The sequence below is a fragment of the Coregonus lavaretus genome (assembly GCF_964263955.1).
Source record: "Coregonus lavaretus genome assembly, chromosome: 40".
NCBI lineage: Eukaryota > Metazoa > Chordata > Actinopteri > Salmoniformes > Salmonidae > Coregonus > Coregonus lavaretus.
In genome coordinates, this window is record NC_140027.1 from 7602135 (window position 1) to 7629486 (window position 27352).

At 44.2% G+C, this 27352-nt stretch overlaps 1 protein-coding gene across 1 annotated transcript in view; it reads left to right on the forward strand.

The window, feature by feature from the left end:
• Window positions 1-27352, forward strand: part of LOC311113461 (protein kinase C alpha type-like) — a 193323-nt gene that overhangs the window by 71813 nt on the left and 94158 nt on the right. Inside the window, 1 exon segment of the mRNA XM_084156682.1 lies at window positions 4051-4133. Coding sequence (XP_084012808.1) covers window positions 4051-4133 — 83 coding nt within the window.

Here is a 27352-nt window from a genome sequence, read left to right on the forward strand (position 1 = left end):
GCATGGGCATGGTTTGATTGGATTCAGGGTCGAAGGCAGGGAAAGAGACATTATCATTAAGTTAAAAAGTCAGGTAGAGAAAGAATCCCGTGTTCTGCTGCTGGAGGATTATTTGAAGATGTAATAAGTATTTCTTGTAAAATCCACATTAGATTGTGGCCCCTCCATAATTCATGGTGCCCTCAGAGTGAACATCACAGTGAGACCCTTCATTAAAAGTCAAATTTACATTTTCTCTCTCTACTGCTCTAATGCTGTTTTCACCGGCTCACTTACTTCTCCTTCTCCCTGAGAAAGCAAATCCTTATGAAACCTCACCAAGTATTACAAAGTCTTGCTATCTTCTTGAGTCCGTTATTTCTGATCCAGATACAGCCTAGAAGTGATCAGTCTACTGTTGTTAAAGGGATAGTTCACCCAAAATACATAAAATACATATTGGTTTCCTAACCCGGTAAACAGTCTATGGACAAGGTTTGACAGCAATCCACGCTTTGGTTTAGTTTCCCTGGCACTGTTTCCAAATGCTCACTTTGTGGCACAAATCCCATTCAAGTCACAGTACAGATATAAGCATTTTTCGCGCATCATGTTCAAATCATCTATAAGTGACTTTGTTGAGCTTCACAACCATGCTTTGGACATATTGCGCAAAACATGCTAATACCGGTACCAGGACTTGGATGGGATTTGTGCCACAAATGCTAAAACGTTAGCATTTGGAAACAGTGCCAGGACTTGGATGGGATTTTTGACACAAATGCTAAAATGTTAGCATTTGGAAACAGTGCCAGGGAAATAAACCCAAAGCATGGATTGCTGCATACCTTGTCCATAGACTGCTTACAGGGTAAGGAAACTAATGTATAATTTTGTCATTTGGGTGAACTATCCCTTTAACTGTACTTCTTGTTCGGATCCAAGTGTAGTCCTGCAAATCCACCACTTTATCCACATTGCTCCTGATCCAGGAACTGTGTAGTCATTCACAGCCATTGAGATTTTCACTGATCCAAGTACAGCCATTGCATGCTCCGCTCAGCCAATCTCACAGAACCGTGAAACCCTGATTTAATAAGGTCATGCAATTAGCTTTTAATCATCACTCAATACAGTCCCCCTGTATTTAAGTCTACAAAATTGATCACATTAACCTATGGCAACAGTGCAGTTGCATTAAGGCTTGTCTGTTTTTTAGGCCCCTAATGAGATCTAAGTGCTCCTTTCGGCCTGTAGGAGAACAGTGGGTCTAGTTTCACCGGGAGATAGCCCCTCTATTGAGGACACAAGGGCCTGTATCCATGGAGACACAGCCGTAACCTCTTCCATCTTCAGCCTTCTGCCCTTTGACCGCTCTCTTTCAACCACTAGCGAGGAAAGGGGCCCCTTCCAGAAACTCTCATAAAGAAACAATCACTTCAGGGCAGGTTATAGGTTTGGTCATGTGCTTTTTTGCCATCTTAGCTGAACAGCAATGTTCCCTATTGTTTGGAATGAACCAATTTCTTCTGGAGCAGCAGGTTCCACTAAAGTGGTCCTAAAAATACATCAAATAAGGGCACTTGTCAGAGCAGTTCGGGAGTACCGAAACAGAATAGACGTCGCCTGAACTGCTGCGATACTTTAGCCTGACTGATGTGTCTCATTACTGTGGACGTTTCTAATGTCGCAGAGAGACCCTAGTTCACCTCTTCCTCCGCATCTATCAGAGATGATAGAATGCTGTATATCTCTGACTGCTGGGGCCTGACAGTGTACTCATCCTTCCCTGCAAGGAAAATTGACTGTCTTCCTTCTCGGCCTCACAGCAAGCTGTGCCAGGCAAATGAAAATTGTCTATCTACTGTGTATCATTATGTGACGTGATTCAGAAACCAAATAATTGTGAATAGGGGATAGAATTGTACGTTGGTTTGTAGTGACCATACTCACTGTTTACTCGCTAATAACACTCTGTGGCGTTCCGTAATGATCTATCAGGGGGTAAATGGATGCTTCAGACCATTTGCCGGTAATACTGCAGACTTAGGGCAGTTAGTTATTAATCATTTGGGTTTACGGCGTGATGGCTTTCATGTGGGTGGCAGTGGTAATATGAGTTATGGGTTGTGGTCTCGCAGGGGTATTGACTGGTCTGGACAGGCCAGTATCTCAGGGGTGGGAGGTGGTGAGATGGGACGAGGCGGGAGTTGTTGATATTGATTTGGCCATCATTAATGTTGATGTGAATATGAGATATTGGCCTTGATGCTTACTTTGTTTCAGCCAGATCAGATTCCTGAATGAATGTAGGTCCAGCCGATACTCCGCTAGGCTGGTTTTGTTGGAAAGCTAAAATAAGCCTATCTTTGAGTGGGCACATTGCACCCTTCTACTTAGAAGTTGGTGAAAGTTGCTACTACAGAAACGGTGATAATGGTGTAAAAAACCTCTTTAGTACATTGTTACCCACCCACCCACCCTCTCACTATTTGCTACTATAATGTAGCCTACACGTTGATATTGAGTAATTGGGTTATGAAAAGGTCAAAGGGGTAACAATTACCAGTGGTAGCTGTTAACTGCGGTGCATCTCTGAACATCAATGCTATTGATCTACAGTGACGTCATTTAGTATAGTGCTAACAACACAGAGGGCAATTGAGTTTGGCTGGGCGTGTGAGAGCCGGTGATATATATATATATATATATATATATATATATATATATATATATATATATATATATATATATATATATATATATATATATATATATATACTGAACAAAAGTATAAACGCAACATGCAACAATTTCAAAGATTTTACTGAGTTACAGTTCATATAAGGAAATAATTTCACATAACTGGCCAGAGGCGCAGCCATGGGTGGGCCTGTGAGGGCATAGGCCCACCCACTGGGGAGCCAGACTCAGCCAATCAGAATTAGTTTTTCCCAACAAAAGGGATTTATTACAGACTCCTCCGTTTCATCAGCTGTCCGGGCGGCTGGTCTCAGACGATCCCACAGGTGAAGAAGCCGGATGTGGAGGTCCAGGGCTGGCGTGGTTACACGTGATCTGTGGTTGTGAGGCCGGTTGGACGTACTACCAAATTCTCTAAAATGACATTGGAGGTGGCTTATGGTAGAGAAATTAACATTAGATTCTCTGGCAACAGCTTTGGTGGACATTCCTGCAGTCAGCATGCCAATTGCATGCTCCCTCAACTTGAGACATCTTTGGTGTTGTGTTGTGTGATAAAACTGCACATTTTAGAGTGGCCTTTTATTGTCCCCTGTGTAATGATCATGCTGTTTAATCAGTTTCTTAATATGCCACACGCCAGGTGGATGGATTATCTTGGCAAAGGAGGGATGCATGCTCACTAACAGGGATGTAAACAAATTTGTGTACAAAATTTGAGAGAAATAAGCGTTTTGTACAAATGGAAAATGTCTGGGATCTTTTATTTCTGCTCATGAAACATGGGACCAACACTTTACATGTTGCGTTTATATTTTTGTTCAGTATACTATAGTTCGGAGAGAAGGAAAGAGATAGACGGAGACAAAAGGTGTAGCTACAATTCTGAGAGCTCTATAGGCACAGCCAGCAACCTGTAGTCATGCTAAAAGACAGAGCCATCAGAGACTATCTATTATTCAAGCAGCCAATACACTCAGCTCCACCACCACTATTATCCCCCAGTGTCTGAGCTCAGCTCTGTTTCCAATGTGGTGCTAGTGTAGCCACACACTGGGTGTCCTCAATGAGGCTGTGAGAATGCAGAGCTCTGTGTCGTGCCGTTGTGTGTGTTTGTGTGCGCCCGTAAGGCCTACGAGACAGTGAAGAGTTAGCGATACAGTACAGTACTTTGGCTGCCGTAGGCTGTACAAGCCATCTGGAGAGATGATTAGCCAGACATCGTTTTTTCCCCCTCTGCTCTTAGTGGTGTCTGGTGGATGTCTTGCAAGACTTCAGGCTAATTTAGATCTGCCAAAGCTATGATACAGTAAAACAAATCAAGTTGACTCACTCTCTCTTCATCTCTCTCTCTCTCTCCCTCTGCAGTTTGCTGTTTCGTGGTCCACAAGAGGTGCCATGAGTTTGTCACGTTCTCCTGCCCCGGGGCGGATAAGGGTCCCGACACAGACGTAAGTAGTCGTACCCCACCCTCTACCCCTCTACCGCTCATGTTCTCACAGCCTCTCCACTCTTAGGGTCTCTAAGCTTCTGTCACTGTACCCCTGCCAAAAGGCACCCCTAGTGAAAGGGGGCACCGCCAAGGCACATCTCTTCTAAGACTGCATCCCAATTGGCACCCTATTACCATATAGTGTATAGCTATATTGGTATAGGGTGCCATTAGGGACGCAGGCTAAGTATATGGTTACTCTCAAAGTGACAGCCTTGCAGGACGGACCATACGTCCTTGTCTCGATGACCAGGGCTGAGCATTAAGGAAGAAGAATGAGTCTGCTCCTTGTCTGACAGGGGATCATTGTATGTGGAGGCCCAGAGCTGTAGTATCATACATCACCTTGCTCTGTGTATTGGGAGGCCAGTCAGGCTAGTCTTTTTGGCTTGAAGTTGTAGGAATTTAATTTCTGCAGAGTTCTTTGGTTTGGTATCATAAAGGAGTTGGCTCTGTACTCTACTTTCAAACACATGACAACAACTTTCCATTTAAAACGGTGCATTTTGAAAACAAAAATGACCACCTGGTCCCTCTCTGTTTTAGTGCGGGTTTTTTTCAATTTGAGGCCTAATGAGTGACCTTCTAGTTCAGTGACTTTGGACACGTCTGCTTTAATCTCTCACTCTGGCAGGAGGTCGGATAATGAACAGTGTGTCCAGGACAGGGCTCTCTGGATGAATCATACCAGCTGATGGCCAGCTTACCTTGTTTTACCTCAGTATGCCTCATTTTACCTCATTTTATCTTCTGAAGGGTCACTTTGTCCCAGTCCTTATGTCACTCGAGGACACTTCCAGGTCCACTCCAAAGCAGGAGGCACAAAAGTTGTGTTTACAATCACTATCAGCCACTCAGAAGTCTGCAGTCATTCACTCGCTGTAACGAGCTGGGACATGGGGAGATCCCCCATGATTAAGACCTTTTGACATGCCCCAGTAGTCTAACTAAATGACAACCCACACCAGTGTCATATTACATTTCACTTTCAGCATCTGTGTTTAATTATTTAGTGCATAAATCTCTGCTGAATAAATCGTCCTTGGATCTCCATAGCAATGGATGAAGAGTGACTCCTAGTACTTTCCTCTGTGGGAGTGTGTCCTCCCAGCACATTAGGTGTGAAGATACATTAGCCTGGCCTAGAAGCACAGCACTCTCTGGCTGCATCCCAAAACAAACCCTATTCCCTATATAGTGCACTAGTTTTGACCAGAGACCTGGTTCAAAGTAGTGCACTATATAGGGAATATGATGCCATTTGGGACAACTTCTTTCTCCCTCTCATGGCGCTCTCAGCGTGGCCCTGTAACTGGAGATATGTCAGTGTGCCATTCAAGCTCCTCCACCGGCCGCTGACTTTAATAGAACGCCCTGCGGATGACACACAAGCTCTAAAGGAAATAGAATGTGCTAAGGCACATGTGTCAAACTCATTCCACGGAGGGCCGAGTGTCTGCAGGTTTTCTCTCCTCCCTTGTACTTGATTGATGAATTAAGGTCACTAATTAGTAAGGAACTCCCCTCACTTGGTTGTCTAGGTCTTAATTGAAAGGAAAAACCAAAAACTAGCAGACACTAGGCCAGTGTTTCCCAAACTCGGTCCTCAGGACCCCAAGAGGTGCATGTTTTGGGTTTTGCCCTAACACAGCTGATTCAAATCTGTGGAGTGCTAGGACCAAAACCAAAACGTGCATCTTTGGGGTCCAGAGGACCGAGTTTGGGAAACCCTGCACTAGGCCCTCCATGGAATGAGTTTGACACCCCTGTACTAAGGGATTCTCTTCGCTAGGGGGGCTTAGAGGGGTTATCATGAGAAGGGTAACTCCCCATTTTGTCAGCATTACAAATATGTTCATGTCAATTATAGTAATCCACTTTATGGATTTATTAGCATAGAAGTTGTCACTAGGCACAGATCTAGGACCAGCTTACCAACCCCCAAACTTAAACTTGTGAAGAACGTAGACTGACCTTAGATCTAGGGTAACTGCATCCTATCAGATATGTTATTAGCAAATTGGTAATCTGTGGCCACATTTCTCAGCACACAGTAACTGATTGTTGAGTTACATAATGTAAGAAAAGCACTGTTCTCACTGAAATGTGTCTGGTTCATGGGCGTACAGAATGCATCCAAACAAAAAGTGTGCGTTGTTTTATTGAGTCTGCTAATGTAGCCATAATGACCGCCGTGAGCCAACGTTAGCCTCGTGAAATACACGCATCTTAATAATTTAGCCCATTCCACATGGGATATGCCTCCCAAATGGAACCCTATTGCCTATTTAGTGCACTACTTTTGAACAGGGCCCATTAGTGCACTATATAGGGAATAGGGTACCATTTGGGACGCAGAAGGTTGTACAATGCAAGGGGATATTGGAGGTTGCAATGCAGGATATTTGCTCACCACAAGGAGCTATTGCACTGTGAATTGCCCAGACGGGATAGATTCACTGCAGATGTTAGCTCTATGTGCAGTTGCCCCTAGCAACCTAATTGCTAGGTGGGCAGAATCCAAAATAAAGGGGGAATACTAGGAGTATAAACCATGGTTGTGTCCCAAATGGCACCCTAATGCCTATATTGTGCACTACTTTCCATAGGACTCTGGTCAAAAGTAGTGCACCAAATAGGGAATGGGGTGCCATTTGGGATGCAACCCCTGACTCTGTCTGACTTAGGGCACTTCAGCAATATGGAAAAGCAAACGCATACTGAAGAATATGTTCCTAAAGCAAAGTGTACTGTAAAGGTCTAATGAAAAACGATTGTGCTCATGTCAAGCAATCTCCGAAGTCAGCCCTTTCCAGTTGAGCTACAGTGAGGGGAAAAAAGTATTTGATCCCCTGCTGATTTTGTACGTTTGCCCACTGACAAAGAAATGATCAGTCTATAATTTTAATGGTAGGTTTATTTGAACAGTGAGAGATAACAACAACAAAATCCAGAAAAACGCATGTCAAATGGAAGAAACATAAAAGAACTGTCAATCTCCCTCGACCTGGGGCTCCATGTAAGATCTCACCTCGTGGAGTCGCAATGATCATGAGAACGGTGAGGAATCAGCCCAGAACTACACGGGAGGATCTTGTCAATGATCTCAAGGCAGCTGGGACCATAGTCACCAAGAAAACAATTGGTAACACACTACGCCGTGAAGGACTGAAATCCTGCAGCGCCCGCAAGGTCCCCCTGCACAAGAAAGCACATATACAGGGCCGTCTGAAGTTTGCCGATGAACATCTGAATGATTCAGAGGAGAACTGGGTGAAAGTGTTGTGGACAGATGAGACCAAAATCGAGCTCTTTGGTATCAACCCAACTCGCCATGTTTGGAGGAGGAGGAATGCTGCCTATGACCCCAAGAACACCATCCCCACCGTCAAACATGGAGGTGGAAACATTATGCTTTGGGGGTGTTTTTCTGCTAAGGGGACAGGACAGCTTCACCGCATCAAAGGGACGATGGATGGGGCCATGTACCGTCAAATCTTGGGTGAGAACCTCCTTCCCTCAGCCAGGGCATTGAAAATGGGTCGTGGATGGGTATTCCAGCATGACAATGACCCAAAACAAACGGCCAAGGCAAGAAAGGAGTGGCTCAAGAAGAAGCACATTAAGGTCCTGGAGTGGCCTAGCCAGTCTCCAGACCTTAGTCCCATAGAACATCTGTGAAGGGAGCTGAAGGTTCGAGTTGCCAAACGTCAGCCTCGAAACCTTAATGACTTGGAGAAGATCTGCAAAGAGGAGTGGAACAAAATCCCCCCTGAGATGTGTGTAAACCTGGTGGCCAACTACAAGAAACGTCTGACCTCTGGGATTGCCAACAAGGGTTTTGCCTCCAAGTACTAAGTCATGTTTTGCAGAGGGGTCAAATAATTATTTCCCTCATTAAAATACAAATCAATTTATAACATTTTTGACATGTGTTTTTCTGGATTTTGTTGTTGTTATTCTGTCTCTCACTGTTCAAATAAACCTACCATTAAAATTATAGACTGATCATGTCTTTGTCAGTGGGCAAACGTACAAAATCAGCAGGGGATCAAATACTTTTTTCCCTCACTGTATAGGGCCATGTTTTTCCGGAGGCATGATGTGGATCAATTAGCTAGATTAGTGCAATTAACTGCTTCAAAATGGTTTCATTTGGCCACTCTGCTCTTTGTTGTCAACAGAGATGCTTGGCTAGTATTTGTAGTGTTGTGTAGTGTTTTGCAGAACAAGCATGGTTAATAGGTAGGGCTGGAAATTGCCAGGAACCTCACAATATGATATTATCACGATACTTAGTTGGCGATATGTATTGCGATTCTCACGATTCTATATGTATTGTGATTCGATGCTGTGATTTTATTCGATGTTCCAAACATATTGCTCGCTATATGTCTGCTGCAGAGGGACAAGAGTGCCATGAGAAAATGAGTTTTTATCAGTCATGGAAATAAAAGTGTTGAAAAGAGCTATGAAGGAAAAATACTGGAGTTTTGGTGCAGGTACAGGCAACTAGCACAAAAATAACATTGCGATATTGTCAAAGCGATATCGTCAGAAATAATATCCCGATGTAACTGTATCCATTTTTTCACCCATCACTATTAATAATGCATGGACTTCCTGGTCTCCCCCCCCCCATTGAGATGAAACACAGAGCTGTGAAGTGTGTGTGTGTGAACCTTCTGCTGTGGATGCACTGATTGACTGTGCCACATATATATATACACACACACAACATATCACCCTCAAACCCTTAGGACGTAGAGGAATATACACTAGATTCCCTTGTCTGCTCTGGTTTGAGCAGAAGTTGATCTGAGGGTGACATGGTTCTCTGTGCTCAGAGACAGTGGGGGAAATAAGAGTCATTAACTTTCAGCCTGAACTCTCTGCCTTAAAGAGACTCAGGCTGCATTCCTAATGACACCCTATTCCTTACATAGTGTACTACTTTTGGGGCCCATGGGCTGCGTTTACTCAGGCAGACCAATTATGATCTTTTTTTCACTGATTGGTATTTTGACCGATCAGATGTGAAAATATCTGATATGATTGGTCGAAAGACCAATTAGTGGGAAAGAAAATCTGAATTGGGCTGCCTGTGTAAACGCAGCCATCGAGTCTGTGTAAACGCAGCCATCGAGTCTGTGTAAACGCAGCCATCGTGCACTATATAAGGAATAGGTTGTCATTTGGGATGCAGCCTTAGCCCGAGAGAGCCAGTGGCTGAGTCATGAAGGACCCCTCCTGCCTCCCTCCCCAGTCTATTAACCCAGGAGCCTGAGTAGGCCCTGCCGCATGCCTGACGGTAAATGTAGCCTGCTAGCCGCCAATGTCTCTATGACATAATCATGCCCGTCTCTGGCATACTCCAACCCTCCTCTCCCCCTCTCCCCCTTTTTACCCCTCGCCCCCTATGGAGTCGAATACCAGCGTGTGCTCTCAGTAGCACATGTCCCTGCGCTTGCATGCCAGACCACAGGAGGTTGGTGGCACCTTAATTGGGGAGGGCGGGCTTGTGGTAATGGCTGGAGTGGAATGGGTGGAATGGTATCAATTAAAAACAAAGACATGGTTTCCATATCTTAGATGCCGTTCCATTTGCTCCATTCCAGCCATTGTGAGCCGTCCTCCCCTCAGCAGCCTCCAAAGAGAACATGGCTCATGCGCCGTGCGCTGGAAATTCAAAGCGATATTCAAAGCGACATTTTTGTGCTTAGCACACTGTTTTTGTCTAGTTTTTTTAGTGTTGACATGTACAGCGGAGCGGAGGGTGCTGCTCTCCCTGCTTCTTTAGCCAAATGAAAACCGACTTCCTCTCTCCTCCCTTTCTCTCTCTCTCCCGCGCTCTCTGTTTATCTCCTCTCTCATCTCCTTTCTTTCTTTCTTTCTTTCTTTCTTTCTTTCTTTCTTTCTTTCTTTCTTTCTTTCTTTCTTTCTTTCTTTCTTTCTTTCTTTCTTTCTTTCTTTCTTTCTTTCTTTCTTTCTTTCTTTCTTTCTTTCTTTCTTTCTTTCTTTCTCTTTCTTTCTTTCTTTCTTTCTTTTCTTTCTTTCTTTCTTTCTTTCTTTCTTTCTTTCTTTCTTTCTTTCTTTCTTTCTTTCTTTCTTTCTTTCTTCTTTTTTTTTTTTCTCTGTCTCTCTCTCTGTCTCTCTCTCTGTCTCTCTTTATTTCTCTCTTTCTTGCTCACTCTCGCTCTCTGAGCACAGTCCATTGGAGCCTGTGCTGCTCCGCTGGAGCTTCTGATAACTGTCACATAGAATTAAATTCATGAATGAGACCCAGGCTAACTAGACTACAGCAGCCCCATTTATTAAATGTGGCTAAGGAAGTTTGTGTTTGTGTGTGTGTGTCGGGGGGGGGGGGGGGGTCAACAAGCTTAATAAATGCAATGTTGTTAATGAGGTTGCTTTATTGAGCCTGTTGTTTGAATCATTTATAATAAGTACAAATCATTTTTTATAATATCTGCTTCCCAAATGGCACCCTATTCCCTGTATAGTGCACTGCTTTTGACCAAGGGCTCTGTTCAAAAGGAGTGGCACTAAATAGGAAATAGGGTGCCATTTTGGGCACCACCAATGCCTCAATGCACAGGATGCGAGGCTGCCTCTTTGTCCCTCCCACACAAATGAATGGTGTCAGATCATTGAGTCTGTATGGCTAATGAGGTTCATCATACCACACAGAGCTAATTATTATGATCCTCTGTCATGCAGCCTACTTGATCAAAGAACACTAAATGAAAGAGAGACATTGAATGAACATGAGATATTACTCATTACTACCATCTACTGATGTGAAAAGAATGATGCCGTCTGTGGTTAGATATAACCTAATATCAGTCATCATAGTTGTCATATACATGTATATATGGGGTGATCTGGTTATCAATTCCTGTATGTACAATGTTGGTAATAGATTACTTGTGTATGTGATTACTTGAAAAACAATGTTATTGAGCTAATGCTTATTTTCTCAATATACAAATAAAGCAGTGACCCCTTTTCAGTGTTTCCTCCAGGATTCTTTCAGTAGCAATGGCAGAGTTATATATGAAAATAATATGGGACAGTTTTGATGTGTTTGTCACACATTTGTGGGGCCTTAACTACATTTATAACACCAGTATAAATAACTTCAGTGGCGGCCACGATTTAGCCTAATGTCAGTCAGCATTGTTGTCATACATGCATATAGGGGAAACACTGCTTATGGTGCAGGAGAGATCCCTTATTTTTAGGCCTCTCTAGGGACTAAGTTTCATTCCAAAACGCTGTATATACATTTTCTGAAATGTTGGTCAACTAGCATTTATTGCCTTTTAAACTCTGAGCGGTTGTTTGGGCCCTGCACAGGTGAGTTAAAAAAATAGAAAGTAACAGATCATTTGAAATCTATTTAAATTGATATGTTAAGTGCATTCATCTTAAGATGGCTAGGTGAGACAACCACATATCACAGTCAAATATACAGGATACGAACATTCCATTCAGACCCCTTAACATTTTCCACATTTTGTTATGTTACAGCCTTATTCTAAATTGGATTACATAAATAAAAAGCCTCATCAATCAATACACAATACCCCATAATGACAAAGCGAAAATAGATTTTTAGAAATTCTTGCAAATGTATTTAATATAAAAAACGTATTTATATAAGTATTCAGAACCTTTGCTATGAGACTCAAAATTGAGCTCAGGTGCGTCCTGTTTCCATTGATCATCCTTGAGATGATTCTACAACTGGATTGGAGTCCACTTGTGGTAAATTCAATTGATTGGATATGATTTGGAAAGGCACAACATCTGTCTATATAAGGTCCCACAGTTGACAGTGTATGTCAGAGCAAAAAAGGTTGATGGAATTGTCCGTAGAGCTCAGAGACAGGATTGTGTCGAGGCACAGGTCTGGGGAAGGGTACCAAAACATTTCTGCAACATTGAAGGTCCCCAAGAACACAGTGGCCTCCATCATTCTTAAATGGAAGAAGTTTGTAACCACCAAGACTCTTCCTAGAGCTGGCCACCCGGCCAAACTGAGCAATCGGGGGAGAAGGGCCTTGGTCAGGGAGGTGACCAAGAACCCAATGGTCACTCTGAATGAGCTCCAGAGTTCCTCAGTGGAGATGGGAGAACCTTCCAGAAGGACAACCCTCTCTGCAGCACTCCACAAATCAGGCCTTTATGGTAGAGTGGCCAGACGGAAGACATTCCTCAGTAAAAGGCACATGACAGCCCACTTGGAGTTTGCCAAAAGGCACCAGGACTCAGACCATAAGAAACAAGATTCTCTGGTCTGATGAAATCAAGATTGAATTATTTGGCCTGAATGGCAATCGTCACGTCTGGAAGAAACCTGGCACCATCCCTACGGTGAAGAATAGTAGTGGCAGCATCATGCTGTGCGGATGTTTTTCAGCGGCAGGGACTGGGAGACTAGTCAGGCTCGAGAGAAAGACGAACGGAGCAAAGAACAGAGAGATCCTTCATGAAAACCTGCTCCAGAGCGCTCAGGACCTCAGACTGGGGCAAAGGTTCACCTTCCAACAGGACAAAGACCCTAAGCACACAGCCAAGACAACGCAGGAGTGGCTTCGGGGACAAGTCTCTGAATGTCCTTGAGTGGCCCAATCAGAGGCCGGACTTGAACCCGATCGAACATCTCTGGAGAGACCTGAAAATAGCTGTGCAGCGACGCTCCACATCCAACCTGACAGAGCTTGAGAGGATCTGCAGAGAAGAATGGGAGAAACTTGCCAAATACAGGTGTGCCAAGCTTGTAGTGTCATACCCAAGAAGACTCGAGGCTGTAATCGCTGCCAAAGGTGCTTCAACAAAGTATTGAGTAAAGCGTCTGAATACTTATGTAAATGTAATATTTCCGTATTTAATTTGTAATACATTTGCAAAATTTTCTAAACTTTCTTTTGCTTTGTCATTATGGGGTATTGTGTGTAGATTGATGAGGAAAAACAACAATTTAATCCATTTTAGAATAAGGTTTTAACTTAACAAAATGTGGAAAAAGTCAAGGGGTCTGAATACTTTCCGAATGCACTGTATATAGCATAAGGTACCGATAAGCAATTGTTTTTGATGAAAAAACACAGATGTTAATTTTTTTAAATAAATAAAATAAACTCTTCATATGTTGTTGAATGTGTGGCTCAGTTGGTAGAGCATGGCGCTTGCGGGTTCGATTCCCACGGTGGACCAGTACAGAAAATGTATGCACTCACTACTGTAAGTCTCTCTGGATAAGAGTGTCTGCTAAATGACTATTATGTAAAACGTTAATATTTCCATAGGCTATTGTATATGGAAACACTCATGGCTGTTTAGTCGTACATTTTCCTTTACTTCGTGAGAGTGAAATATGAAGTCATAAAAGCACAACTCATTCCTTCTCTAACAGTTTTATTGGAACAAGAATGAATCATGCAAAGCCTGTAGCAGAAGTATGAAATGAATCTTCTGTATTGTGATATACTGTATATATGTGGATTATTTACATTAAGCATATTGCGCCTTTCAACCTGCCAGAAGTTGTTCTTCAATCACAGGTCCTAGAGACCCACAGGGCAGGCTTTTATTCCAGCCCAGCACTAACACACTCCATAACCTAATCACCAAGACCTTGAATAGTCGAAACAGCTGCATTGGCACCGGGCTAGCACAAAAACCTGCACATCCTGTGGTTCTCTAGGAGCAGGACTGAAGAACTGTGGGTTCCAACGACTGACCAGTCAGGTGAGAAGAGAATAAGATAATAAAATGAGAAAAAAAATAAGCTTTTGTTGGAGCTTGCAACGTCAGAATAGAGGGTTCGTTTCCCCGGACCACCCATACATAAAAAAGCATGACTGTAAGTCACTTTGGATGAAAGTGTCTGCTAAATAGTATATTATTATTATTATTATTATTATTATTATAAATAAGAAGAGATGTGTGTGTGTGTGGTGAAGAGGGTGTGTGTGGTGTTCCCATGCCCCCCTGTAAGCCAGAGGACAAGGGGTAAAAACAGAACACAGAGTTTATTCTGTCTCGTAAATGTTTATCATGGACTTTGGCCCTGCATCCAAGGATGCCTCAAAACTATGTCTCCAACTATTCACAATGGCTAATTAGGTTTCATTACAAATAATTAAACACAACCAGATCTAGTGAACATGTTGTCTACTTAAATATTTAGAATGTTTTTGCTTTGCCTGGGGAAAGGGCCACTTCACATAATGCCTGTCAATGAGTCTGGCAGCACATGTTTTAGTATAGCACCATAGTGAGCTGCAGTATGTTACCCTGGTGAAGCACTTGTTCAATAGCAATACGCCGCAATACCTCATAATACGACTGTGATTGATGATAAAGAGCTATAACAGTGTTTTGATAAGGGTATAAAGGGGATAAAATGTACACTTACGCACTGCAGTGTTCTAGAATGTTGGACCGTTGGCTTTCATACTTTTTGAATTCTCAGCGCAGCACATTCAACACATTCAAATGAATTGAGGACGCGAACCGGCGACGCGTTGGTTGGGAATTGTGTGGAGGTGTGTGTGTTCGGGCTGTAGGTCCCCGTAGCTATGTCACAATGGGACACCGGACCATCGTGTCCTAGAGTCTTTGGATTATGTTTTACGCGTGAGGCTCACAGTCTAAATAACCTACAACTCAGTCCCAGTGAGCAAAACTAGTTGAAAGGACGTCATTACAACCTGTTTACAACCACAACTTATTGTAATCTACATCCAGTTGTCCACTGGGTATAACCTACAGCCCAGTGTTTTGACTCAAACTCAATGATTCCAACAGTGATGAACTATCACTGGAGAGCTTGTTTATGAACATGTCTGCTGAACTCATGTAAGCTTTGACAAAGGCCAGTAGGTCAACACATTGGCGATTGTACCAAAACTGTGGATCTTATTTTCACAAGCAAGCTATGTGCCAAGACCTCAAGTGCCATGTCATATAAGACAATATTCCTCCTAGATATGTGAGGGGTCCACCCCTATATGCATCTATACGAAGAGAACCACTGCACCAAATGGCGCTCCCTTAGAGTACATAGCTGGGTGCATCTCAACAGCCTTAATTGGCTTCCTTTCCTCATCTTATTTCCTTCAGCTGCACTGATGTGGAACATTTGTTGTTCTGGTGAAAATATGCTAGATAGACTTCACCTATTCTCTGGGCTCAGATGGAGAAGAGGAAGCTTCAGACTAGTGAGATGCTTCATCCTCCCAGTGTCCTGAGTCATGGTGCTGTGATGTCATCTCGCTCCAGACCCCTGTGTTTCTGCCTCACTGCTGAGAGTGTTGCTCTGGGCCCCACTGCCAGAGTAATTGGGTGCATCAATGCTACATTGATTTGATTAAAGTCCCCCCCCCCCCCCCCTCCATGCACACATACATGCACGGATGCACAGAGACACAGACACACACTCAAGCGCACACTCTCACACATACACACAAGCTGAACACTGACGTGCACAGATGCACACACACACAAACACACTAACACTTTTTCTCTCTCACTTACACACACTCCCCTATCCTCCCTCTGGTGAGGCTTGGGCGGATCTTGAGGATGTGGTTAATGTATGTGGGGTCTGGCTGTCCTGTTCTGCCTGGGTTTCCCCTTAGTGCATCAGAGCAGTAAGACCCCTGTGGTAATGGAGCAGATTAGCTCTGGGATAAGAGACAAAAACACACACTCACACTTAAGTGAGCAAACACACACACACACACACACACACACACATTCACACACATTCACTTAAGCAAGCAAATATACGCACACACACATAGACACACAGCCAAAATGACCCTTTTGAAGTCTGTAATGCAGTATCACTCCTCTCTCCTCTCCTCTGTTTACCAATGAGCTAGAAGAGTGTGGTGGCAGCACAAGAGCAGGACTTGGTGAAGGGAAGTTCCCCTAGGTTCTGTTTACCAACAGCTCCTTCAACTCTTAACGAGCACTAATGGACCTTGAGTCCATCTCTCTAATGGCCTGTGACATGCCTGTCTGAGAGAAGATTTGGGTCTGCATCCCAAATGGCACCTTATTCCGTCAAAAGTAGTGCACTATATAGGGAGTAGTGTGTCATTTGGGACACATACTTGGTTTCTGGAGCTGTGGTGAGTTCTGTGGATGCTAGGCTACACCGTAAAGCACTGAAGCACTTCTCGATGCAACACCCCCTGAGGGAAGGGGCTATGGATGGGTCTGCTGGCATGAAATGTATCCCCCTTGTGTCCTGTCTCCTAGGGAGTCTGGTTCCTGGAGGTGTCAGCGGCCCTGCAGACCTTTTAAAGCAGGTTCTGTTTTTTATTCTGGGCTGGCTGGTGTCTTGGTTCCCACTGATCACACACACTTGTTTATGCACGCACGCACGCACACACACAGCGTGCACACACAGTGGGGCACTGCTGGGACTTTTGATCCCACCCACACTTACTTGGGCATCATAATTGAACATTGCTGGAAGAGCAGAGTCGTGCATTGATCAACCGTGGCAGCAGCACTCTTTTGTTTATCCCCATAATGGAGCGATAGTGCTCTCAGAGCTCATCTCTCACTTTCTCTTTACTTTACTTTGCTGAAGGCCGACCTTGAAGAAACACAGGTAGACGGTGTAGAGAGAACAAGAGAATTACAGAAAGAAGAGAATAACAGAAGGTGTGAGGAGGGGGGGGGGGGGCAATAGACGTTATGCAAGAGATGACATCAAGCCCCCCCTCCTCCTTCCTTCCATCCTTAGGTCAGAGCCTCATGCTCAGCCGGGGAAAGTGTGTCGTCTGGACAATGTCAGCGTCATGCCCATGCTGTGCCCACATTGCAGCAGTGAGCGATGCCCAGTGTTTTTTTTTTGTTTTTTTACACGTGCACCAACTCCATTGCCACAGGGGGGTGGTCTCATTCATAACACAACACGCTGTGTTGTCATAACGTCATTGTAGTCACACAATCTGTCGCCTAATCAGACCCTTCCATAACCTCCCTGGCCAAGATTTAGCTGAGGTTCTTATTTAGGGCAGGGCTGAATAAAATAGTTCAACTAAGGTAATTCACTTCATGGATGAAAGTGAAAGTGTCATAAATAACTTTATAAATCCACATAAGACACACAAGTCATCATAAGACACTCAAGTCCTCATAAGACACTCAAGTCCTCATAAGACACTCAAGTCCTCATAAAGCACATAAGTCCTCTTAAGTATTTGTATTTGTATTTATTATGGATCTTCCTGGAGTCCACACTCTCTACCAGGGACTTTTCTCACCTCAGAGCAGAAACCCTGGTGTCTAACCTCATCACCTACACAATATGGTGGAGTACACCACCCATGACAAAACACACACTTCAGAGAGTGCAGCAGTTCAGAAGCTGCATAGAGAAAGAGATGATAGGATGCATTGTGCTACACAGGTCAGTGCTAAGGGCATCCAGACCTTTTTCATCTTTCTCTCCTTTTCTCCCTGGTTTCCTAGCATCGTCTAGCTTTGATGAGTTCAACCTGTTTCTTTTCTCACTCTCTCTCTCTCTCTCTCCGTCATTATCTCTCTAGTAGTCATGTGATGGTTTGAAGTTTTCTTGCACAGACAATACTCTCCTATACTTGTCTGTATCTGTGGGTTCAGCAGTGGGCGTCAGAGCTGGACCAGAGGATCTGAGACTCATCTTTCTCAGCAGCGTCTGGCAGGCTCTCAGTGTCACGCCCTGACTCAGGGGACGCTTAAATGTTGAGTCAGGGTGTGTATATTCTTTGTTGTGTGTTTTCTATGTTTCGATCTATTATGTGTGGATCTATGTTGGCCGGTGTGGTTCCCAATCAGAGGCAGCTGTAGCTCGTTGTCTCTGATTGGGGATCATACTTAGGCAGCCTATTGGCACTAGTGGGTTGTGGGATCTTGTTCCGTGGAAGGTATGTTGTGTGTTCTACCTTGGACTTGACGTTTCGTTTCCTTTGTTGTTTTGTCGTGTGTTTAAAGTGAATAAACATGTACGTATATCACGCTGACCCGTCATTAGACGAACGTGACTCTCAGGGCCAACTGGTTTTCCCCAGAGCCATGTATTTAGAGAGTTGGGTCAATGCGGTTTCTGCATTATGATCCATTTACATGACACTTCAACATTCTATTGTAGCCATCTTAGCTCCCCCCATTAACATTACATGGGGAATATTTAAACAATGCTATGGACAGTGGGGTCTGAAATGATTTACACCCTTGATAAATATGAGTAATAATGACTGTATAAAATAAATAATTCAAATACTCAGCTTTATTGTATGCTCAAATAAATGAGGCGTGAGAAAGTTACAGCGGGTCAAAGATCATACCCCCAAGACATGCTAACCTCTCACCATTATCAATAACGGGAGGTTAGCATGTCTTGGGGGTATGATCTTTGACCCTCTGTAATTTTCTCACTCATCATTATTCACGATTCATTCAGGATTATCCGTCATCATGGTAGCAGTGTTTAGAAACATATTCTATTCTTATTTACAATAAAATGGACTCCAATGTGAATCAATACATTAGGGGTGTGCCGAGTGGTCGGACAAAACGAGTGTGGCTCAGTTGGTAGAGCATGGCGCTTGCAATGCCAGGGTTGTGCGTACGATTTCCACGGGGGACCAGTATGAAAATGTATGCACTCACTACTGTAAGTCGCTCTGGATAAGAGCGTCTGCTAAATGATTAAAGTGTAAGTGTAAAGTGTAATATGGGCAATTTTCGGGATACGATTATGATCTGAGTATTTTTGGGAATTATCTGTGATCGGGAAACAATTCATTTTCGGGTGCCGGTGTCTTTCTCATGTCAGTCAGTCAAGTAACTCCTCGATCACACCTGCAGTGTCATTAAACTTTTGACTACTTTATTTATTAGAATCTTTAGGGGTGTCAATAATTTTTACCCCTACCTTTTTTGAGATATTTTTAATTATTACTGGTTAAACAAAATCTCTTTCTCTGAGCAATTGTATTAGTATAAAATAACATCATTTCCCGAAGAAAATTGCATACAATATATCTCAGTATTTGAATTATTTTTTTCATACAGTCATTATTTTTCCTTTTTATCAAGGGTGTCAACACTGTAACAATATTCAAAATTCAAAAAGTTGGCCTAACTTTTTGAATTTATGGCCAGATATATGGCTCTGGTTTTCCCTAACCCCAGAGGTTACGTCACTGTATCCTCATAAGAGGGGGCCGCAGCCTGCCGCTTACGAGAATTCCTCACACCGCTCGCCCCCCTCCTACCCCCTAGCTAGACCCCATCCAGCCCAAAATTCTCTGGCGAGACTTCTCCCAGAGCGTCACAAGTATTACTAATGGTTGTGTTCCAAATGGCACCCTGTTTCCTATAGTGCACTAGGTTTGACCAGGGCCCATAGGGCTCTGGTCAAAAGTAGTGCACTCCATAGGGAATAGGGTGCCATTTGGGACTCAGGTAATGACTAGCAGAGGGAATGATGGAATGGCTCTTGGCCCAGAATGAAAACACTGGAGAGATGCTGGTGCCCCATGAGTGACCTCTTATAAAAGGGAAATCAATCCGAAAATTCTACGAAATTCTACAACATGGCTGTATTACTGATGATGAACCTTTTGATGATATCCATCTTGACTTGCTAGTGGAGGAAAGGGCCTCGATAATGATGGTAATTTACCTTTGTTTGGAGAATGAAAAATGTATGCACTCACTAACTGTAAGTCGCTCTGGATAAGAGCGTCTGCTAAATGACTAAAATGTAAATGTAAATGTTTCCATGAGCTGAAACTATATCTCATTGGGCCTAACCTGTGTGTATGTGTCAATGCCAATCTTAGTTGCACCTCAATCCATGTCAGTGTTTGGCAAAAGCCAATGCCTCAGATGTTTTAGTTTGTTTTGCGAGCCTACACTTTAGAGCAGAATGAATGGGGGAAAATGGGTGGGGGTTTGTGATAATGATACAATAATTGTAATGATCAGAGCTGCGGTGAAGCAGCGAAGCGATGCCTGTGAGCACATGTGTGGTAGAGAGATAGATGGGGCTGGATTTGGGCTGCCCACGCTTCAACAGGTAATCAACACTCCTCAACCAAAATCAACGCTCTTGAACCAACACTTGTCACATCTTACAGCCGACCAACATGAGAGAGACAGATAAGAGGGATGGAGGGAAAGAGAAAGGGAGAGAGAGAGAGATAATGATGGGAGTTTGGCAGTGAGGGATAGAGAGATGAAAGAGAGCAAAATGCTATAGATAATACGACTCAGGGTATGACCCAGATGCAGACACAGAGACGGAAGGTTCAATACACAGAGTAGTTTGTTAAACCACAGGAGGCAGGCAAAGGCAGGTCGAGGACAGGCAGAGGTTCGTAACCAGGTCCGAGTCCGACAGGTACAGGGCGGCAGGCAGGCTTAGGGTCAGGGCAGGCAGAAGTTCGTAAACCAGGTCAGAGTATAGGACGGCAGGCAGGCTTGGTGTCAGGGCAGGCAGAATGGTAGGGCAGGCGGGCTCAGGGTCAGGGCAGGCAGAAATGGTTGGAACCGGGAGGACTAGAAAACAGGGACTAGAGAAAACAGGAGTACGGAAAAACACGCTGGTAGGCTTGACAAGACGAACTGGCAACAGACAAACAGAAAACGCAGGTATAAATACACATGGGATAATGGGGGAAGATGGGAGACACCTGGTGGGGGGTGGAGACAAGCACAAAGACAGGTGAAACAGATCAGGGTGTGAAAATAGAGCGGGAGAAATAGAGGTAGAGTAAGAGGCGGATGGGATGACGTTCATGGAGAGAGAGGGGGATGAAGAGATTGCAAAATGTGAAACAGAGGAAGAAAAAAGGGCAGTGAGGGAGAAACCGAGTCATACTCTAATAACGCTTTAAATGCTCATGACCAATGTTCCTCTGGGACTGCCGCGCAGAAGAAATATCAGCCCAGAGAAACACGAGATTGAACTTCACTGAACTTTCTAGAGTTTTCCACATTAGTTAACACTATAAACGTTTCCCTTTACTGTGAGAATTGTGATCGAATCAACGCAATATTAGCCACTTTCAATGCAACATACCGAAACAAAACAAACTATGCAAGAGATTTTGTTATAGGCAGTGCGCATCGGAATAGGATTCTATTGCAATGACAGGCACAACTCAGGCCCGTACTCTACTCAGGCTGGTGCGCCATAACCAATCAGAGCTGCAGTAGGCCTATATGCAAATAGACCATTGCCATACAGTCAGGGAAAAAAGTATTTGATCCCCTGCTGATTTTGTACGTTTGCCCACTGACAAAGAAATTATCAGTCTATAATTTTAATGGTAGGTTTATTTGAACAGTGAGAGACAGAATAACAACAACAACAAATCCAGAAAAACACATGTCAAAAATGTTATAAATTGATTTGCCTTTTAATTAGGGAAATAAGTATTTGACCCCCTCTCAATCAGAAAGATTTCTGGCTCCCAGGTGTCTTTTATACAGGTAACGAGCTGAGATTAGGAGCACACTCTTAAAGGGAGTGCTCCTAATTTCAGCTTGTTACCTGTATAAAAGACGCCTGTCCACAGAAGCAATCAATCAACCAGATTCCAAACTCTCCACCATGGCCAAGATCAAAGAGCTCTCCAAGGATGTCAGGGACAAGATTATAGACCTACACAAGGCTGGAATGGGCTACAAGACCATCGCCAAGCAGCTTGGTGAGAAGGTGACAACAGTTGGTGCGATTATTCGCAAATGGAAGAAACACAAAATAACTGTCAATCTCCCTCGGCCTGGGACTCCATGCAAGATCTCACCTCGTGGAGTTGCAATGATCATGAGAACGGTGAGGAATCAGCCCAGAACTACACGGGAGGATCTTGTCAATGATCTCAAGGCAGTTGGGACCATAGTCACCAAGAAAACAATTGGTAACACACTACGCCATGAAGGACTGAAATCCTGCAGCGCCCGAAAGGTCCCCCTGCTCAAGAAAGCACATATACAGGCCCATCTGAAGTTTGCCAATGAACATCTGAATGATTCAGAGGAGAACTGGATGAAAGTGTTGTGGTCAGATGAGACCAAAATCGAGCTCTTTGGCATCAACTCAACTCGCCGTGTTTGGAGGAGGAGGAATGCTGCCTATGACCCCAAGAACACCATCCCCACCATCAAACATGGAGGTGGAAACATTATGCTTTGGGGGTGTTTTTCTGCTAAGGGGACAGGACAACTTCACCGCATCAAAGGGACGATGGACGGGGCCATGTACCGTCAAATCTTGGGTGAGAACCTCCTTCCCTCAGCCAGGGCATTGAAAATGGGTCGTAAATGGGTATTCCAGCATGACAATGACCCAAAACAAACGGCCAAGGCAACAAAGGAGTGGCTCAAGAAGAAGCACATTAAGGTCCTGGAGTGGCCTAGCCAGTCTCCAGACCTTAATCCCATATAAAATCTGTGGAGGGAGCTGAAGGTTCGAGTTGCCAAACGTCAGCCTCGAAACCTTAATGACTTGAAGAAGATCTGCAAAGAGGAGTGGAACAAAAGATGTGTGCAAACCTGGTGGCCAACTACAAGAAATGTCTGACCTCTGTGATTGCCAACAAGGGTTTTGCCACCAAGTACTAAGTCATGTTTTGCAGAGGGGTCAAATACTTATTTCCCTTATTAAAATCAAATCAATTGATAACATTTTTGATATGTGTTTTTCTGGTTATTCTGTCTCTCACTGTTCAAATAAACCTACCATTAACATTATAGACTGGTCATGTCTTTGTCAGTGGGCAAACGTACAAAATCAGCAGGGGATCAAATACTTTTTTCCCAAGTTAAACAATTTAAAGGCAATGCTACCAAATACTAATTGAGTGTATGTAAACTTCTGACCCACTGGGAATGTGATGAAGGAAATAAAAGCTGAAATAAATCATTCTCTCTACTATTATTCTGACATTTCACATTCTTAAAATAAAGTGGTGATCCTAACTGACCTAAGAATGGGAATTTTTACTAGGATTAAATGTCAGGAATTGTGAAAAACTGAGTTTAAATGTATTTGGCTAAGGTGTATGTAAACTTCCGACTTCAACTGTATTATAGAAGGAGCCTTTTTCTTCTTAAGGTACAACTTCCCTTACATATCTCTGAGTCTGGGCACATCATCACACAGTGAGTGGTGACATAATGTTACCCACTGTGCTGACTATGAGGAAAACTTCCTTGGCCTGGAAGTTATCAAGCTTCTGTGTGTGTGTGCGTGCATTTGTGTGCGTGTTTGTACGAATGTGTAGTGGGTCACAGCCCCAGCGGGTGGTTGATGGGGGCACGCCAGCCCAGCAGGGAGGCCTCATTAGGGAGCTGTTTTTTAGGCTTGGGGCGCGGGCGTAGCACGATGGGTGCCATCAGCGCCCTCACTCTCTCCAGGCCACAACACACACTATCTCTCCCAGATCTAGGTTGAAAAGCCCTAACTTTGTGTGACTAGTTGACATATAGAGGTGAACAACTTTATGCAAAAGCTTACCTGAAAAAGCAGAGAAACATTATTGACTCTTTCACTTTTCTCTGCTTTTCCAGGTCAGTTTTGCAGGTACAGTGTGTTCCACGATTGTATGTCAAGTAGTTAGTCCATATAAAGAAAGTGTTGTGTAACATCATACGGAAGTCTTGTAGTGTTATGTATCATATGTCTGACCATAGTTTGTGACCTAGTCAGTATAAACGTTATGTGTCATCTCTAAAGATTCTGGGGGAAGTGGTAGGTTGGGCTTGGGGCAGGGGTGAATGAGTGAGTGTATGGGGGTGGGGTTACCGTTTTAGGGTACAACTTCAATAATAGCTTAGTAGTCCTAGTAATGAAGTATATTGGTGTTAGGAATACAATGACCGGTATATTCGGTTTTCACGACTGGCACACACTATTCCAAAATATGGCGATAACTCTTGTCTAGTAACCACTCTGCCAGTAGCTTCTCTCCTAAGTGTCTCATTACCAGTGATATATGTGTAGATTTGGCTAGCAGCCATTTTGAGTGCTTCAGTGTAGTGAACCTGGCTCTCTGTTTGGAGAGGAGCCCAATAGCGCTCCCACTGAGCTCCATAAGGTCATTTGATTATCAAACTATTATTACAATATTAAAATCAAATCACGTATATGATCAAACTGATTATTAAAATGGCTGTGTATCTCCAGCACCTTGTTAGCCACCTGTCTGTATTGCTTTAGTCATTTTAAATGCAGGTAAGGAACCCCCTTGTGTGTTAGCGAGCCTCCCTCTCTTCGCTTTGCAGTTTAGGGAATAAAAAGGCCAGCTCGACGCTCGCCTCGGGATAAACGTTAGCTCTGTTTTGTTCCCTTGGATGGACCCCTACCCCCCCCCCCCCCCCCATGCTAAATTCCACAACATTGTTAGCATCTCAATGAAGCCTTATCTGTGGATGAAACTCGCTACTAGCCCAGCCTAGCCTAGCTAGGGCGTGTTTTAAATGGAAGAGAAGGGATTGACTGAAGCAAATGGAGTATGCTAATGTTTTAGCTGTGAATATAATCATGTCCTTACACTGACTGACGTTGCTTCACTTCACTGTCAGGATGAAATTACAGTGTATCACGCCTTAAAACTCACTTTCTAATAAAACAAATCTGAAATGACACTGCTTCACTGACAGGAACATGGTATCTACCGCTCTCTCTTCATCTTTCTCTCTAACTGTTTCTCATCTCCCCCTTTATTTCTCTCCCTGCCTTTCATCTGGCTCCCCCTTTCCTATCCTCTCACTCTTCTTCTTCCTCATCACCTCTACTCTCTCTGTCTATCTGTGCTGTATAATTACCCCCGTCAGGAAGTGGCATTGTTGTGTTCTGGTTGTGACTTGGCGGCGGGGAGCAGCGATGGCTGTCGCCGTGGGCGGCCAGGCGGGAGAAAGTGACTTCTTCACTGGGAGGGGCTCCCAGACCGCCGCCGCCAAATGTCACCTCACACTAAGGTGTGAGAGATGGGGAGACAGGGGAGAAAGGAACTGGGAGGGAAGCATGGTGACGATCGATGCACCCTGAGGGGGTCGTCTGGTGTTGTGACCCTCCAGTGCTCTAGATATGATGCGGTGACCCTTTGGAACCTGGAAGAGTCTTGTGGGACCCTATGTCATTCAAAGTCTGTTTTGAGAGCACACACCCGACTGCTGTCCTGCTAGTAGACAGTGTTGCATCAGAGGGGTGTGTGAACCAGGGGCAGATGAGCCCCCCTGCTTCCAGTGTGTGGAAGTGACAGCAGGGTGATGTATTTGAGCCACTGCAGCAGAAAAACAGCCTCTCTCTCCCCTCTTTCTGCTCGCACCAATTACCACGACTACAAAAGACAAGCTCTCTCTGTGCCCTGACAAAGAGGGATAGATTCTCCCTGTTGGGAATGACATGTTGGATAGTAAAGATTTGGTACCCTGCATCTGCTGCTGCTGTACTTTAATTTACCCCATGGCAGGCAAGCTGAGGCTGTGTGTGTGTGTGTGTGTGTGTGTGTGTGTACGTGGGGCCTGTGTGTGTGTATAATCAGAGCCCAGAAGCTGTAGCAGAGGGAGCTATGTTTAGCCCTATTCCCCTCTGTTTCTGTCTCTTCTCCCCCTCCTCTCATCCCTCTTTCCGCTCCTCCTCTCACTCTGTCTGACAGTACGGACCACCTGCAGAGCCACGCGGCCATCTATCGCCAACACACTCCATCCTATGCCAAAGAGACTGCACCCCCTACCTTCCCAAACATGGGGCTTGTTCCCGCTCACAGCAAGGTTGTGTGTGTGTGTGTGTGTGTGTGTTGATGCCTGTTTGTTCCTGTGAAGGTTGGCCAGAGGGCCCAAACGGACAGTGTAACCATCTTTAAGGTGAGACATTGTGTTCACTCTGACTCTCTTGCACCACGCTCCTCTTTCATGACTGGATGACCTTAGTATTCCTGTTGACACAGTGTGAAATAATGACACATGTAATCTGACTCAGTGGGTCAGAGTGCCATGGTGAGCTGCCCAGGTTTCATTGGAGTGGATTGTAGAGATGGATGGAGGGATGGGGGTGGGTGAGTGGGTGGATGAGTGAGTGGTAGATGGATGGATGGATGGATGGATGGATGGATGGATGGATGGATATGTGGGTGGGTAGGTGGATGGATGGATGGGTTTCCTTGGATTGGATGGATGGATGGATGGGTTTCCTTGGATTGGATGGATGGATGGATGGATGGATGGATGGATGGATGGATGGATGGGTTTCCTTGTAGTGGATGGATGGATGCCTGGGTTTCCATGGAGTGTAGGGGAGGTATGGATGTGGAGTGGAGGGGAAGAATGGATTGATAGATTAAGAAAGGGAGAGAGGGAGGAAGCATCCTTGGGGTAGACAGACAACATTGGGTCAGCTGTTCAACATCAATGTCCTTCAGGGCAATTCAAACAGACATACTATTTCTTTATTTCTGTATTGCTTGAAAAAAACTGAATTCAAAATGATCTCATGATATATAGAAAGAGTATGTCTGTTTGAATTGCCCTGAAGGATATTGATGTTGAGCAACTGACCCAATGTTACCACATCTAATTTCCAAACCTCATACAGTAATGTACAAGTCCATTCTCGACACAAACACTGTACGTAAATACACTCCTTGAAATTCCTGTGAATTCACTTGAAATTGCACTCAATATCTAACAACCCCCATTCTGACATTGCAATGCACCCATTTCAATTCAGATTTCCATTCAAATCTAATTGATATTGGCTCCAGCACTACTTCTTGTCCAGGGCCACGCTGTGAGTGTTGTTTATGCAGTATTGTGAGTGAGTATGATAGTACTTGCCGATAGCAGTCTTAGAGGACCTCCCCTAATTGGCCCAGATTGGAGGTTGGTCACCCTGTACTCCCAGTAAGAGCCCTATTGATTGGCTGAGACTTTCTCCAGTTACCTGCCCAGAGGAGCCAGACTGATTAGAGAGAGAGGAGGGGGCGGGTATGAGAGCAAGCACTTGAATGACTGATACCACACTCTGGCCCGAAATGACCCGCCAAACACACCATTATTCTCTCTCTCTCTCTCTCTCTCTCTCTCTCTCTCTCTCTCTCTCTCTCTCTCTCTCTCTCTCTCTCTCTCTCTCTCTCTCTCTCTCTCTCTCTC